Below are 16,323 nucleotides of genomic sequence, written 5' to 3' on the forward strand. Positions count from 1 at the left end.
CTGCTGGCAGGAGGATGTGTGCAGATGTTGTTGAAGCTTGTGTCAGATGGCCATAGGCAATCAAAAACGGCGTTTGGCAAGGTGGTCCTTGAGGTTATGGCAGGTAATGCCACAAAGCAGGAGGTGTTCTTCTGGAACCCTGTTGTTTGCCTGTCTTGGCTGTTAGTGATGTGCCAAGGGGTGTGAGTGTTTGCACGCACACACAGTCTCCTTTTGGATCCATACATACCAGCACAGCACAAATCTGGTACCCTCCAGAATGGAAGCTTTAGTTTTGCTTTTAAGTTTAGCTGGAGGGAAATGGAGAGATTTCCTGTCTACCATGTTCTGGCACAGAACAGCTTCTTCTCACTGATCTGGACTGCAAGTAGTTCAAAAGAGAGAAAAAAGTTTAGGGGTGAGACGAAGAGTTGAATAAATTCATGGTGGTGACTTTGGGTAATCTTACTTTTGTATGTGCATATATTTGTGAAGGGCAAATCCCAAACACAATTTCAGTGTGTTTTCTTGACTCTTGGGTAGAAACTATCCCTGGCAGGATTTATTTATTTACAAAGCATGTGTAGGTTTCATGTTGTTCTCACTGTTGTGGCTTCTGAGCTACCTGGTATACTTAAGAACAGAGCTCCATTCACATTCTCCTCCCAACAGAGAAGTGTGTCTTCATGTGTCTCCTTCCATGTTTGAGGCAGTTACTTATAGCAGCTGTAAGGGGTGGAAGCTTTTGCCCACTGGGTACCTGCAGCAGGCACTGCCCAAGCTCTTCACTTTTGAAGCTGCATTTAATGTAGTGCTTAGCTGTTGATTTATCAGGATTTTCACTGTCAGTGGTGGGCCATGCTCCCTGCCCTCTTGTTGTCATGCTCTCCCGCTGGCTAATTGTTCCTGAGTCTGTTGTAGTGGTGTTCCAAGTCCCTTCTTTTTGATTTGCACCTTTTTTGAGGTGCTCAAGAGACTTTTTGAGGGGCACTGTCCCAACCGTGGGAAGCATTAAAGACTAATTTAGTGGTGGTCTGTAGTGGCCATTTTCCAGCAAACCATGCAGCTTTGCAAAAACGTTAATATCTGTCCAAAGCAGGTGAAATACAGAACTCTTATTTCATTGTAGAGTGATATTGTATCTGAAGGGATTTGGCTAAGAGCACTGGATAGTGTTTCCTCACCTTGCCTCTGGGATGTGTGTTTGCTGCTCAACTTGAATTCTTCCTGTCTTTTTTACCCAGGAACTCATTCTCAGTTCTGGTTCTTTTCCCTCTAGAGAGATATTTCCATACCTGGTTGTAGTGATTGGCCTAGAGAATGTGTTAGTTCTCACCAAGTCAGTTGTCTCTACACCTGTTGACCTGGAAGTGAAGCTACGCATTGCCCAAGGTATGCAGCCTGCTCTGGAAAACTGTGAAGAGAGTGAAAATTCTGGTAACCCAAGGACTGGGAGATGGGGAATGATCTTGATTGTGGTTTATGAAGGAAACAAGGACTCTGTGTGTTGAATGTGAACTGTATTTGTTCATCTTTTTGTACTGTTTTGTTAATTCCAAGAACTAATTGAAGCCTGTAATTGTGGGCACTGCTTTTAAAGGTTGTCGACTGAAGCACTGGCTGAACAAGTTTAAAAAGTGTTAGTAAGGGAGAGCTGTATCTCCTGGTATAGATATTTGGCACCTTATCCTCTTGTGACATGAATATCGTTAAGGGCAGTCCACAGGTCACAGGAAATTCTGCTGAGTCTGTGACAAACTTATCTTCCCTAATATATGTACACCCTGTACCTGCATAAGGATTTGTGTGTGCTCAAACCATGGATAAATGGACTTTGCAAACTTAAAAGGTGTTTCTAAACATCAGGGAAGAGATATCCTAAAGGGATGCCTAGAAAAATCTACCCGGTTTTAAAACCACAAGTGGTTTGTATTGTAGATTGAAAATAGGACTCAAAAACTCAGTCCTTTACACTTCTGAATCCTTGTACTGCCCTGCACAGAACCCTTCAGCTGCTTAAATCGGGAGAGTTTTGTGAGCTGAGAGAGTCATCCTGAGCTCCCTTTAGTTAATGCTAATCCCAGAATCATAGAATCCCAGGTTGGAAGAAACCTCAAGGATCATCTGGTCCAACCTTTCTAGGCGAAGTATGACCTAGACTACATGGCCCAGCACCCTGCTCAGCCCAATCTTAACAGTGTCCAATGCAGGGGAGTCACCACTTCCCTGGGGATATTATTCCAGTGGCTTATTGTTCTCACAGTGAAACATTTTCCTCTTATGTCCAGTCAGAATCTCCCCAGGAGTAACTTGTGCCCATCACCTGTTGTCTTTTCCATGGGAATCCTTGTAAAAAGGGAGTCTCCATCTTCTTTGTATCCCGGCTTTAAATACTAGAACATGGTGCTAAGGTCTCTCCTGAGCCGCCTTTTCTGTAAGCTGAACAAGCCCAGCTCTCTCAGCCTTTCCTCACATGGCTTCACAGTCCTTGGATCATCTCTGTGGCCCTTCTCTGGATCCTCTCCAGCCTGTCCCCATCTTTTTTTTATAGCAGGGACAAAATAATCCCACTAATAAAGACATTGGGCATCCACAGTCCAATTCTTTGACTTCAATATTCAAAATAGGTCAGGTGAATTTTACCTGAAAGTGCCTTTTTTGACTGTTATATTTAGATACCTAATTTTAAAGAAGGGAAATCCAGTTTCTTTTTGCTATGCTGGTGTCTGTCCACTAGTGAACAGTCTCCTTTGACCTGTCTTTGGGTGTTCTTTCTCCAGGTTTGAGCAATGAGAGCTGGTCAATTATGAAGAACATGGCAACAGAGCTTGGGATCATCTTGATTGGATATTTCACCCTTGTCCCTGCCATCCAGGTCAGTGTGGCTGATTGGTCTGAGTTTGCAGTTTTGCATGGAGCTGTTGGAGCAAGTCCAGAGGAGGCCACAAAGATGCTCTGATATCTGGAGAACCTCTGTTATGGAGACAGGCTGAGAGAGCTGGGCTTGTTCAGCCTGGAGAAGAGAAGGCTCTGGGGACACCTTAGAGCAGCTTCCAGTGCCTAAAGGGGCAACAAGAAATCTGGAGAGGGGCTTTTGACAAGGGCAGGCAGGGACAGGACAAGGGGGAATGGCTTTAAACTGACAGAGGGGAGATTTAGATGAGACCTTTAGGATGAAGTTCTTCCCTGTGAGGGTGGTGAGGCCCTGGCACAAGTTGCCCAGAGAAGCTGTGGCTGCCCCATCCCTGGCAGTGTTCAAGGCCAGGCTGGACGGGGCTTGGAGCAACCTGGTCTAGTGGAAGGTGTCCCTGCCCATGGTAGGGGGGTTGGAACTGCATGAGCTTGGAATGTCCCTTCCAATCCAAATAATTCTGTGATTCTATGACTGAGGCTTGAAGGTGCTGCAGGTGTGCAGTGTTCTCGTCACTAGTCACTGCAGAGTGCAGTCACTAGTCTGCTTCCCTCTGCCTGACTGGATTAAGAGACCATTAGTTGGGAATCCATACATCTATACAATGTGGATCACTCCAGGAGCCAGCCTTTTGTCCAGCAGCTGCCCTTGCGTCCTTCCAGTAGCTGAGCTTACACATTCAGTTCATCCAGTAGCCCTGGATCCTTCTTTCTCTAGTTGCCTTACACACACATGCAACTGAGTCGCTCAGTTGCCCACAGTCCCTGTGGCAGTTGGTCTGGAGTCCCTGGTCCCTCCGTTAGCCAAGTCCTGCAGCTCTCTAGCTCAGGGCCACACACATCTGTGGCTCCCAAGCCACTCACTCTGCTCAACAGCTGCTTGGCTCAACAGTCACTAGTGATCACCTGCCAACAGTCTGATGTGCTCCAGTTGCTGGTGACCCAGACACATGAGCTCTACCTTGTAAGTGGATGGAAGGAAAAACCAAAACTCTACTGCAGAATATCTGCTTTGAGAATTAGGGTGGGCAGCCTGCTTGGGGCTCATTCACCAGACTCACAAATCTGTAGGTTTTTGCAGCCACAGATAGGACCATCTCTGTCTCATGGATGGGTGAACTGAAACCTCAAGGTAGAATGATCTATCAGGGGTCATGTTGTTGGGTCTGTGTTGCACTGAAAATAGCATCAAGGTCTTCTGCCTCACAGCATGTTGCTGTCTATGCTGCGCAGCCCCCTTTTCAGGACTGTGCTTGCAGAGTCATATCAGGAAGCTGATGCTATTTGATTTCTGATCCTTGACCGAGCATGGCTTGCTTCTGGTGTGCCACCTGAGCAGTAGTGCTGCCTAGACAAATCCTCATCACCAATTCTGTAGCTTCTCTGCATCCAGACTTCAGGGAGCTGTCATCCTGTTCTCTCTGGAAATTCCTAGCAGGTGCAGTCAGCAAGCAAAGGCAGGAGCACCCAGTGTCTGCATAGCTGGAAGCTACTCTGGGCCCTCGCTAGGTTGTCACTGGCCACCATGTAGGTGGCCTTCATGAGAGGGGTGGATTGTATGTATCCTTGCTTTAACACTGGGGACTCACCAGTAGAGCCTGCAGATTAAAGCCTAGGATAATCTAAGAAGATTAAATGTTCAGGATGGACTGGAGCATTCCAGGTTGAACTCAGCAGTTCCTGAGCTGCTCTCTCGGTAACCCAAGAGTACAGCAAAAGAGGAGCTATAGTAGAATTCCCCAGGTTACAGCTGGGCATCTATTGTGGCCTGATTTTGTTTGTATCTGAAGCTGATTGCAGAGACTGTCAGCTCAGATACCGACATGATCCATCCTTTGGGTCTAAATTGGGCTCATTCATGTGCTATATCAGCATCTTTTGGCCCCTGTTTCATGGCTGTGCTGCTTGACCTCGGAAAGTGAAACCTGACAGTGTCTGTGGAGTGTAGTGTAGTGCCTGTAGCCCTGCCATGGGGACACTGCTGGAACAGGTCACATCTCATATTGCTCTCTGCCATGGAGGAGCTTGCAGGGTGCACTGGTGACAGGAGATAGAGGAGTTGTGATCAAAGGGCAGGGCAGAGTCAGGTAATGGGGTCAGTAGAGCTATGGGAAGCAGTGATATTGTGCCCCCACCCCCGTGTTATCTCTGTTAAAGTACTCCTGTCTGTTAGAGTGGTTCGACACGTGTGATGACATAGAATTACAGAATCACAGTTTGGATTGAAGGGACCTTAAAGCTCATCCAGTTCCAGCTCCCTTCCACAGGCAGGAACACCTTCCACTAGACCAGGTTGCTCCAAGCCCCATCCAACCTGGCCTTGAACACTGCCAGGGATGGGGCAGCCACAGCTTCTCTGGGCAACTTGTGCCAGTGCTTCGTCACCCCCACATGGAAAAACTTATTCCTAATATCTAATCTAAATCTACCCTTTGCTCACCCACTCTGCTCTCTCCATGATCCTGTCTTTCCTTGGATGCTTGCTTTCTCCAGAGGAAGAATCTGGCAGGGATGCTCTCTGTTAAAAGACTGATGGCTGCTCTGCTGAAGGCTGGTGCAAGCTCCTTATCTTGGTCCTTGAGAGTGAAGGACACTGTACAGATAACGTGCTGTACTCAGATTGCAGAGTCCAAGGAATCAGGCAGGAAGAGAGCCAGGCTGCGTAAATCTGGCAGGGACCTTTGCTCCAGGCTGTGCAATGCTGGGGTCGTGCAGGTGCTCTCTGGTATAGGGAATGACAGGGGAGGGAGACATTTCTCTGCTGAAGGCTCTCACGTGCCCCAAGGGCTGTAATGGGTCTTATTTTTCTCAGTTACTGCAGTGCAACTCATTTAGCAGAAGGGAATTTTATTTGTTTGCCATGGTTGGCCTTGTCCTAAAATAGAGTTTGGCTTCAGGTGAGAATTGTGCATCCACTGAATTCACAGAATCACAGAATGGTTTGGGTTGGAAGAGACCATCTAGTTCCAATGAAATGCTCTTGCCTTGCATTGCATGTGTGCAGAGACTCCTCCTCTTCTGGCACGGTGTCCCTGTTGATGGCTCTTGTCCTGTGCTTTCCATTTGTTACCTGCTGCCTTCTTTTGAAGTTCACACACCAACAGCCCAATTCTGCACCCACTGAAATCACTTTGGGTTTTGCCATGGGGTGTGCAGTGTTCAAATGTAAGAAGATTGTAGATTTCCAGGGCTAGCAGCTTCAGGTGCCTAAGCCTACATGGAGTAAGTGGAAGCATTAACAGAATTAGTATCTCACTGTGCAGAGCCTGCCACTGGGGGAGCCTGTGTTTGCCAAGGTCTGGGTGAAATCCAGACGGATGTTGCTTTCTTTCTGGTTTTCTCCCAGAGAGAAACCTGGGTTGAGTTTTCAGCCCTTTGCTTCCAAAACCTGTCAGATGTATCTGTTGATTGCTTACGTTTTGAGAACAGTTTGGACAGGATGGGAAGCTTCAAGGTTTGTTTGAAGGTTTTAGGTAGCCTGTCATGTCACCCTTTTCATTTCACTGGGCTGATGTTGGCCTCCAGCCTTACACAAGATTCTGGGATGGACATATGAAAGAGGAGAACAAAAGAAATTTATCTCTGCAGCCTCTCTCCTTCCCCCTAGCTGGATGTGGCCTGGCCTGCAGGCAGTGTGAATGCCACCGCTGGAGCACCAGTGCAGGCAGCGAACAGCAGTGGGTGTCTGCCAGCTCTGTTCTGCAAATGTGGGCCAGATTTTTTAATGTGTTGTTTAGCCCAAGGTTTTTACTACTTCTTATGCTCAGGTCTTGATCTCCCCATTTTTACTAGATCCTTTTTGGGTCCTGACGGGAATGTGTACCTCCAAGGGAAACAAGATGCCTCTCAAAATATTTTAATTCGATGTTGCTGTGAAGTTTTGAGTGTAGTGGGGAGAGGGGATGGCCCTTGGCACTAATGGGGATTAGGGTAAGAGTGTGTGTTTGTTTTACGGAGTGACCTGGGAGCTGACTGCATTTCTGCTGCTGGGAAGAATCTTTCAATCCTTATTTTGAGAGATGAGACAGTGCAAACCTCATGAAGTTCAACACAGCCAAGTGCAAGGTCATGCACCTGGATCAGGGCAATTCCAAGCACAAATACTGGCTGGGGGACACTGGATTGAGAGCAGCCCCGAGGAGAAGGACTTGGGGGGGTTGTGTGACAGGAAGCTCACCATGACCCCCAACATAAGAAGGATGTAGAACTGTTGGAGTGAGTCCAGAGGAGGCCACAAAGATGCTCCGAGGGCTGGAGCACCTCTGTTACGGGGACAGGCTGAGAGAGCTGGGCTTGTTCAGCCTGGAGAAGGCTGCAGGGAGACCTGAGAGCAGCTTCCAGTGCCTAAAGGGGCCGACAAGAAATCTGGAGATGGGCTTTTGACAAGGGCAGGTAGGGACAGGACAAGGGAGAACGGCTTTAAATTGACAGAGGGGCGATTTAGATGAGATCTGGGGATGAAGTTCTTCCCTGTGAGGGTGGTGAGGCCCTGGCACAGGTTGCCCAGAGAAGCTGTGGCTGCCCCATCCCTGGCAGTGTTCAAGGCCAGGTTGAACAGGGCTTGGAGGAACCTGCTCTAGTGGAAGATGTCCCTGCCCATGGCAGGGGGGTTGGAACTGGATGAGCTTTAAGGTCCCTTCTAACCCAAACCATTCTGAGTCTATGATTGTTTCTGCAGTGACACCTGCTGGGGAAAGCGGAGCATTACAGGATGTTCATGAAGCACTGGCTTTTGCAAACGTTTCCCATCTATTTGTTGTTTACAGACTTCTGAGGGTGGGTATGGGACTTTTTTCCAGGAGCATAGGGATGAAATTTTCCCATCAAACAGACATTAGCCAAAAGTGTGATTTACGCAGAAATTTTTTAGCTGGGGCCCTGGAATATGTCTACAAACAAGTACACAGGTGTACAGTGACTTCCGTGGTCTGTCTTTGGTTGGAGAGAGATTGATCTGGTGCCTGAGCAACCTGTGTTCCCAGAGGAATTTTAAATCGGGGCTGAGGTTTATTGGTAGAAGCCAGGAAACTGTCACTGTTGGAGGCTGAGAGCTCTGGCTGCAGCCCTGCCATGGCTTTGTGAACTGGGAAAACATCCTCTGCCATTTTTTCTTATGGTGCTTTGATGTTTTATGGCTACAAAGAATGTAAATATGAGTAAATATACTCTTATGTTCTCACACAGACTTTTCTAGCATGAAACTCTCAACTATTACAAGTTATGGATTACAGAGTTTGAAAGTAAAATAGGCTAAGGCCTGCACCCTGGGCAAGTGTTTGCCAAGTTTCCCTTTTTCTGAAGTTGGAATACTTACTGTTGTCTCTGTAGCTGCCATAGCTGATTTGTGTGTCCTGTTTGCAGGAATTCTGCCTCTTCGCTGTGGTTGGCCTTGTGTCTGACTTCTTTCTGCAGATGTTTTTCTTCACTACTGTGCTGTCCATTGACATTCGCCGTATGGAGGTAAGGAAGGGCCAAGAACATGGGGGTTTGCCTTGGTTTTTCCTTCTATTCTGCTGGAGAAGAATTAGAGGAAGCACAACCTGTGATTTTTCGCACTAAACAGAAAAGATCAATCTGTAAAAGTTCTGGGGCAGTACTTGTTGGTTATATATATACAGGGACTGGGGACAGGATACCTGAGGGAACAAGATACCCTCAGGTAAATAAACATGCAGATTTGAGGTAAAAAAAGCCAGCTGTGTCCTGGGCTGCATCACCAGCAGCATGACCAGCAGGTTGAGGGACGGAATTCTCTCCTTCTGCTCCGCTCTAGTGAGACACCCCCCTGCAATCCTGCATCCAGCTCTGAGGCCCCAAAATAAGAAGGATGTAGAGCTGTTGGAGTGAGGCCAGAGGAAGCCACAAAAATGCTCCAACGGCTGGAGCACCTCTGCTCTGGAGGCAGGCTGAGAGACTGGGCTTGTTCAGCCTTGGAGAAGAGAAGGCTCCAGAGAGACCTTAGAGTGGAGGGACAGGACAAGGGGGAATGGCTTTAAACTGACAGAGGGGAGATTTAGATGAGATCTGAGGAAGAAGTTCTTCCCTGTGAGAGTGGTGAGGCCCTGGCACAGGGTGCCCAGAGAAGCTGTGGCTGCCCCATCCCTGGCAGCGTTCAAGGCCAGGTTGGACGCGGCTGGGAGCAACGTGGTCTAGTGGAAGGTGTCCCTGCCTGTGGCGGGGGGTTGGAACTGGATGAGCTTTAAGGTTCCTTCCAACCCAAACCATTCTGGGATTCTATGATTCTATGAAGTGGGCTGGAAGGAGGCCTGTTCACAGATGACCATGGCTGCTTGAAGAAGACAGTATGTGCTGGAGAGAAGCTGGAACAGATTGTCCTGAGGGAGAAAGTGGATACTCAGACATAGGCCTGTGCACTCATTTCTCTCAAGGGATCTCACTACAGCTCTCCCACGTTTGCTCTTCTCTCGGCAGCTCGCTGACCTGAACAAGCGGTTGCCAGCAGAAGCCTGCCTGCCCCCAGCGAAGCCTGTCAGCCGCTCTCAGCGCTACGAGCGGCAGCCGGCAATGCGACCTGCCACCCCCCACACCATCACCCTGCAGACATCTTCCTTCAGGAACCTGCGCCTGCCGAAGAGGCTGCGGGTCATCTACTTCTTCGCCAGGACCCGGCTGGCCCAGAGGCTCATCATGGTAAGCAGTGTGGGGTTTGTTAGCTGGTCTCCCTTCCTGGACGCTAACCTGGACCAAATAGACTTCCAGGGGGGAAAAAAGGCCAACATTTTCATGCATCCTTGTTCCACTGCAAGACTTACGCTGCCCTCTGGTAAATCCTATTCAAGAAGTGCACATCACAGTGCACACATTAGCTCCAGGGCTCTGTTGTTTGCATGATGTTTGGGTGGTAGTGGGTAATTTTCTGATATTTGCTTTGAGACAAAATCTGCTTTTATATAAGCAGGTTTGTAAGGACCTTATGAGCAGAGAGGGAAGATTTCTACAGAGCAGAAATCATGGTTTTAGTTCTTTCAGGTAATGTGGACTAAAGATATGGAGGTATTTTGCTACGTGACAGACTGAGGCTTTTCCTTGTGCAGGTGTAACTGCAGTGGTTACACCAGTTACTGCTCCTGCTTGCCCCCTCCATCCCTCTTCTGGATGTCTGTAATAGAAGTGGAAGAATCTGTGTGCTCCTCAGCTTCACAAGCCACAGCCTAGCCTGTTACTGTCAGCTAATGCTGATGGCTGTTTAAGTTCATCTAACCCATCAGTCTGTGAAGTGTAGCTGCTGCGGTAGGTCTGGCAGAGTTCATGATCCAGAACCTGAATGAAGCCTTTCCAGCCCCGTTTGAGGGTGGCAGAATTGCTGTTCCCAGCACCAGTAAGGAGTCTCCTCCCTGCTGTTCATTTATGTGGGACAAGTGGGGTTCCTGCCACCAAGTTGAGTTGGATGGCTCATGGAAAAGTAACGCTCAGTTCTGTGTGTGCTGTGCAACCTCTCCCAATCATACAATCATAGAACCATAGAATGGTTTGGGTTGGAAAGGACCTTAAGATAACCTAGTTCCAACCCCCCTGCTATGGGCAAGAACACCTCACACTAGACCATGTCACCCAAGGCTCTGTCCAACCTCGCCTTGAACACTGCCAGGGATGGAGCATTTACCACTTCTTTGGGCAACCCATTCCAGTGCCTCACCACCCTCACAGTAAAGAACTTCTTCCTTATACCTAACCTGAACTTCCTCTGTTTAAGTTTGAACCCATGTACTATCGCTAGTCCTATCGCTAATCCTCTTAAAGAGTGTCTGCTGAGAGTAAGACTCTTAACTGCAGGGCGTACCCTGGGCTGGGATCAGCTGTTGATCAGCTCAGAGAACTGGTGAGGTACTGAAGGTGGAGCATGAAGGCCGTGAACTAAATGGGCTTGTCTCTGCTCATCGTCTGTAGGCTGGGACAGTGATCTGGATTGGAATCCTGGTTTACACGGATCCTGCTGGTCTCCGCACCTACCTCACGTCACAGGTCACCGAACAAAGTCCTTTGGGTGAGGCAGGTCTGCCTCCGATGCCTGTTCCTGGAGGGGTCCTACCTGCTGGGGACCCCAAGATTGATCTCTCAGTCTTCCCATCGGACCAAATACAGCTGTCGGAAAACCAGACGCAGCAGCGTGAGCCAAAGTCACAGCTGGAGACAAACCAGCACACTTGGGCCCAAGGACCAGAGGGCAAAGGGAATGGACAGACAGAGCTTGGAACTGAAGCAGAGGTTACCTGGGGAGCAGAGGATGAGGAGATTTGGAGGAAGCTTTCCTTCAGACACTGGCCATCCCTTTTCAGCTACTACAATATCACTCTGGCCAAAAGGCAAGTGGGCTGGCATCGAGCGCCACAGCACTTTGAATTGTGGACTTGACCCTGAGCATTTTTCTTTCATCTGTCCTTCATCGTTCCAAGTTAGATAAATTGTGTTCCATGTGACTTACTCCAGAAGTGTAAAGGCCCTCCGGTGTGGTGCAGAGGTATCAGACTCTCCAGGGCTGTCTGTCTGAGAATAAGGGTTGTGTTTCTCTCTGTGCCCTTGGGTATATTGAAGATAAGAAGAGGTGGTGGCGGTTCAACCTGCCTGTTGTCTTCCTTTACCCTGGAGGTGACAGTTAGAATTTTGTAAAACAATATGTGATCATCTGTGAGTGATGGGGATGGTGCATGTGAGGAATAGAGACATCTGAGTGGAGGAAACTTCTTGGTGAGATCTTCTGACCTACAGGAAACTGGACCAGATGGTTATATCCTTACTTCAATCTGTGTCATACATTTGATCTCATCAGTAGTTCATTCTACTGCTGGCTCTTAACTTCTCCCATGGAGTTAAGGATTAAGACCTAGGAAATATCTTCAGAGAAAAAGATTTCAAAGGAGGTCTTTAGTTCAGAATATGTAAAACCACTGCTCTGAAAGTGCATGCTGAGATCTACCTTGGCTGCCGGCGAGGGGATGATCTAGGTTACCTATTAGAATGTTTGTGGAGTTTTGCGTTTGTTGTTCCTAAGCTATTCTTATCTTTCTATTCCTTCAGGTACATCAGCATCCTTCCAGCAATCCCTGTCACACTGTATCTGAACCCACAAGAGGCCTTAGAAGTGCGGCATCCCCAGGAGGCAAACCGCTACCACCCCTTCTTGTCTTCAAGCAGCGGAAAGCTGGATGCTCAAGCTCAGCCTGACCAAGCCTCATCCAAGCTGCAAGGGCACCAGGATGTCACTCTTTACAAGTAAGTCGTAGAATCATAGAATCCTAGATTGGAAGGGGCCTTAAAACTCATCCAGTTCCAACCCCCTGCCACAGGCAGGGACATCTTCCACTAGAGCAGGTTGCTCCAAGCCCCGTCCAACCTGGCCTTGAACACTGCCAGGGATGGGGCAGCCACAGCTTCTCTGGGCACCCTGTGCCAGGGCCTCACCCCCTTCACAGGGAAGAACTTCTGCCTCCGGTCTCATCTAAATCTCCCTTCTGTCAGTTTAAAGCCATTCCCCCTTGTCCTGTCCCTACCTGCCCTTGTCAAAAGCCCCTCTTATGTTGGGGCCCCAGAGCTGGACTGCAGGGGTGGGTCTTACCAGAGTGGAGCAGAGGGGGAGAATCCCTTCCTTCTGCTGGTCACACTGCTGCTGATGGACCCCAGAACATGGTTGGTTTCTGGGCTCGAGCACACACTGCCGAGTCATGGTGAGCTTCTCGTGGACCAACACTCCAAATCCTTATCCTCAGGACTGCTCTCAATCCAGTCTCCCCCAGCCTATATTTGTGCTTGAGATTGCCCTGACCCAGGCATAGGACCTTGCACTTGGTGTGTTGAACTTCATGCCAGCACAAGGACCTTCCTTTCCTACTGAGAGGACAGACTCACAGCTTGCTGTCTTAATTGGCAATCTGGCTGTGTATTATCCCAATCCCCATCTTTTTCTTAAAGTCTTATTGCTGTGCACTTTTCTTCTTCAAAAATCTGAAATCTTGTTGAAATGGTTGTTCTCCTATTAAAAAACCTCTTCAATTTTCCACAAATGACTATGGACCAGGATCATGTGTGATACTTTCACAGTATTTTTCAAAGTCACTTTGTGGACTAGTAACTGGATGTCTTGTCTCACGTTTTTGTCTCTGTGTCCCTTTGTCTTTCCCACCAGGGTGGCTGCTCTGGGTCTGGCCTCGGGCATTATCCTGGTGCTCCTGCTCTTCTGCCTGTACAAGGTGTTCTGCCCCAAGAACTACGGGCAGAACGGGATCTCGCACAGCCGGAGGAAGAGGGGGGACCTGCCCTGTGATGATTATGGCTACTCCCCGCCCGAGACAGAGATTGTCCCCTTGGTGCTGAGGGGTCACCTCATGGTAGGTCAGGTGGTAGCTGTCCTTACAAGAGAGGCATTTTACTGACTTGTGCCACACATCTTCTCTTTTCTTGGGTTTTTATTTAAACAACAGACCCCACGAAGGACAGAGCAGCTTTGCAGCCTTAGTGCCACAGCAGTGGAGGCTGACACCCAGCCAGATGCTACGTATATATTTTAGGATATGAAATTTCCTGCAGCACTTCTCCATTTCTTCTTGGGGCTTGCTCCAAGTTTTTTGCAATAAATATTACTACCTTTTCAATTGGCTCTTGTCAGCTGGGCTGATCCAGCCCTCTTTGCTAGGCTAGCTCTAGTTTCTTGATATTTAATGCCTACTGGATCCTTTCTTCCTGCTTCCCAGATGTTAGTGTATAGGTTTGAGCTTTTAAATGTTGTTTCCATTGCTAAAAGCATCTATGGGTTTGCAGGTAAGTGTGCTGCTGCTCAGTTGACTCTGTTTTCTTGAGGGGAAAGATATCTCTTCCTATTCAGAGATGAAACAAAAAATCCAGGCATCTGGTCAGATGGAGTTTGAAATGCTGTACAGTGTTTTGCAGAGAAGCTGCACCTTTTTCCTGATCCTCCTGTCTCTTTGAGCTGCACTTTGTCAGGGAAAGCGGAGACAAACAGAATCTGTTTGATTTGCAGCGGTCTAGAGCACATCTAAGACTGAGGGCAAAGCTCTACTCATGTTCCCAGTATCCTTAAGTTTCTCAGCCAGCCACAGAATTCAGACATAATTTATCATCTATATAATTCCTCAGCCACATGGAAGGTGGTTGTCAAGATCCAAAGGCCTCGATGGTGCAATGGCCTCACCTGCGCTTGCTCTTCCTTCCCAGGACATCGAATGTCTGGCTAGTGATGGGATGTTGCTTGTCAGCTGCTGCCTGGTGGGCCAGATCCGTGTGTGGGATGCTCAGACTGGTGACTGCCTCACTGTTATTCCTAAACCAAGGTGAGTGGGGTCACGCTGCTCAGCAGCTGATGCAAACCCCTATGTGAGAAACCAGCCCTCCACAGCAGGAGAGGCAGGAAGACTGAATGATTAATACTGTGTTTTAGGTTGCGACGAGACAGCAGCGGCATCTTTGACTACCAGGAAAGCTGGGATCACAGTCCCGATGGCAAGAACGGTCTGGACGACTCTTATGAGAACAGTCACCAGCTCAAAAGGATGCTCAGCCCTCCGCAGCCACCGCTCTTCTGCGACCAGCCAGACCTCACGTCTCTCATCGACACCAACTTCTCTGAGCAGGTGAAGGTGGCCGAGTCCGAGACGCGGCTCCGCGCAGTGGGCAGTCGCCAGAAGGAGACCGGGTACGACTTCAGCAGCCTGGTGGGTAAAGCGTATGAAGAGCACGGCTCCTCCAACTCCATGAGCTTCACGGGCCTCTCCACCCCACATGGACAGGCTGGATTCTGCACGGGGAGCGGCAGAGCCCGCTCCCTGGGCTGCGGGACTGAGGAGGGAGGCTGCAGCACCCGCAGGAGGAGCCTGGGGGACGAGTCTTTTACGGGATTTGACAAATCCTCGACATTTCCTTCCTGGGGTGGAGACTTGGAGAGCTCTGTTTGGAGCCTGGACCTGCAAGGGAATCTGATCGTGGCGGGCCGGAGTAACGGGAAGCTGGAGGTGAGGAGCGAGGCTTGCTGCAGCACTGGGTGCTCTTGAGAGCTCTAAAGCTTGCCATGTCTTTAAGTGACGTGGCTGGTCAGTCATGGTATAAGGTAAAATGAATAGGAATTCTGTAGGAATAATACAGGTTTTGAAGAAAATTTTAATCAGAAATTCAAATCTCTGATGAGAAACTTCCAGAATTAGCTTGATTTTCATTTTGTTTTTGGAAATCAGGTTAGAATTTTTCCTTCAAAATAAATGCTGAGTTTTGTTTTGTTTTTTTTTAAAGCAAATACATTTTGACATAAATCTTTCAATGATTTTTAACCTCTCCATCCTTCCCACCAAAGACACAGACAGGCCACTCCATTGTGTTTCTTTGTCCTTTTGAGCTCAGATACCTTCTTTCTGAGCAGCTACCTCAAGACACTGGCTGAATTTTGCTGCTGAATCTTCAGCCCACATCACAATATGGCTTCATGCTCAGGCGGGGCAGATGTGGGATTCAGCAAGAGCAGGGAGGGGTGTTATGGAGCTGGGGATGGCGGGCATGCAGCCGGAGCCCATGCTGCATGTGTTTAGTAGCATTTGGTCATTTTACTAGGTGACCCTGGTAAGAAAGGTGTGCAGGTTTTGAATTATTAATTACAGTTTACTGGAAGTAGCACTAAAAGGAAGAAGAGGATGGTGTGATTGTATGTCTCTCCTGTTGTGGGAGCCCCATGTTGTAACTGCTAGTGCCAAGAGCGAGTTTTATGCGGGCTCCTTCATTAAAATCAGACAGTTAGGGAGACCAGGGAATATGTGTGGCACAGCACAGGTGGTCTGTTACGTGGATCACCACCTCCTCGATATACGATGCTTTCCTGGCCAGGATCATAGCAGTAACCCCTTCTCCTTCCAGGTCTGGGATGCTATTGAGGGCACTCTCCGTAGCAGTAATGATGAAAGTCAATCTGGTATCACAGCACTCGTCTTCCTGAATAACAGGTAACTCTGTGTGTGCTTGGTCATCTCCTGCAAGGGGAGGAGAACGTGAGGTGTAAGACAGGATCCTTGCTCTGACTCTCCTGGCACAAGAGGTCCCACAGCTCCAGCTGGCAGAGGCTCAGCCTGGAAGTCATAGAATCCCAGACTGGTTTGGGTTGGAAGGGACCTTAAAGCTCATACAGTTCCAACCCCCTGCCATGGGCAGGGACACCTTCCACTAGAGCAGGTTGCTCCAAGCCCCCACCAACCTGGCCTTGAACACTGCCAGGGATGGGGCAGCCACAGCTTCTCTGGGCAACCTGTGCCAGGGCCTCACCACCCTCATAGGAAGAAGTCCCTTCCTTTCCATGCATTGACCTCTCAAGCTGGGCCTGGTGGAGCACACTTTCCTGGGTCCAGCTCTGTGCCAGCAGCAACTTCTCCATACAGATACTCAGTCTTTGTCACAGCTGAATATCCAGAATAATTCAGGGCTGGC

The 16,323-nt window shown here is 48.7% G+C and overlaps 1 protein-coding gene across 1 annotated transcript in view; it reads left to right on the plus strand.

The window, feature by feature from the left end:
• Nucleotides 1–16,323, plus strand: part of SCAP (SREBF chaperone) — a gene marked incomplete at its 3' end in the record, with an annotated part of 44,983 nt that overhangs the window by 25,136 nt on the left and 3,524 nt on the right. Inside the window, exons 8-17 of the mRNA XM_010018890.1 lie at nucleotides 1,259–1,371; nucleotides 2,760–2,854; nucleotides 8,251–8,349; nucleotides 9,322–9,540; nucleotides 10,798–11,213; nucleotides 11,926–12,120; nucleotides 13,031–13,232; nucleotides 14,077–14,192; nucleotides 14,300–14,870; nucleotides 15,760–15,845. Of these exons, the coding sequence (XP_010017192.1) occupies nucleotides 1,259–1,371; nucleotides 2,760–2,854; nucleotides 8,251–8,349; nucleotides 9,322–9,540; nucleotides 10,798–11,213; nucleotides 11,926–12,120; nucleotides 13,031–13,232; nucleotides 14,077–14,192; nucleotides 14,300–14,870; nucleotides 15,760–15,845 (2,112 nt within the window). The remainder of the gene's footprint in view (nucleotides 1–1,258; nucleotides 1,372–2,759; nucleotides 2,855–8,250; nucleotides 8,350–9,321; nucleotides 9,541–10,797; nucleotides 11,214–11,925; nucleotides 12,121–13,030; nucleotides 13,233–14,076; nucleotides 14,193–14,299; nucleotides 14,871–15,759; nucleotides 15,846–16,323) is intronic.

This window comes from Nestor notabilis, unplaced genomic scaffold (assembly GCF_000696875.1).
Source record: "Nestor notabilis isolate BGI_N333 unplaced genomic scaffold, ASM69687v1 scaffold1917, whole genome shotgun sequence".
In the NCBI taxonomy this organism is placed as follows: Eukaryota; Metazoa; Chordata; class Aves; order Psittaciformes; family Psittacidae; genus Nestor; species Nestor notabilis.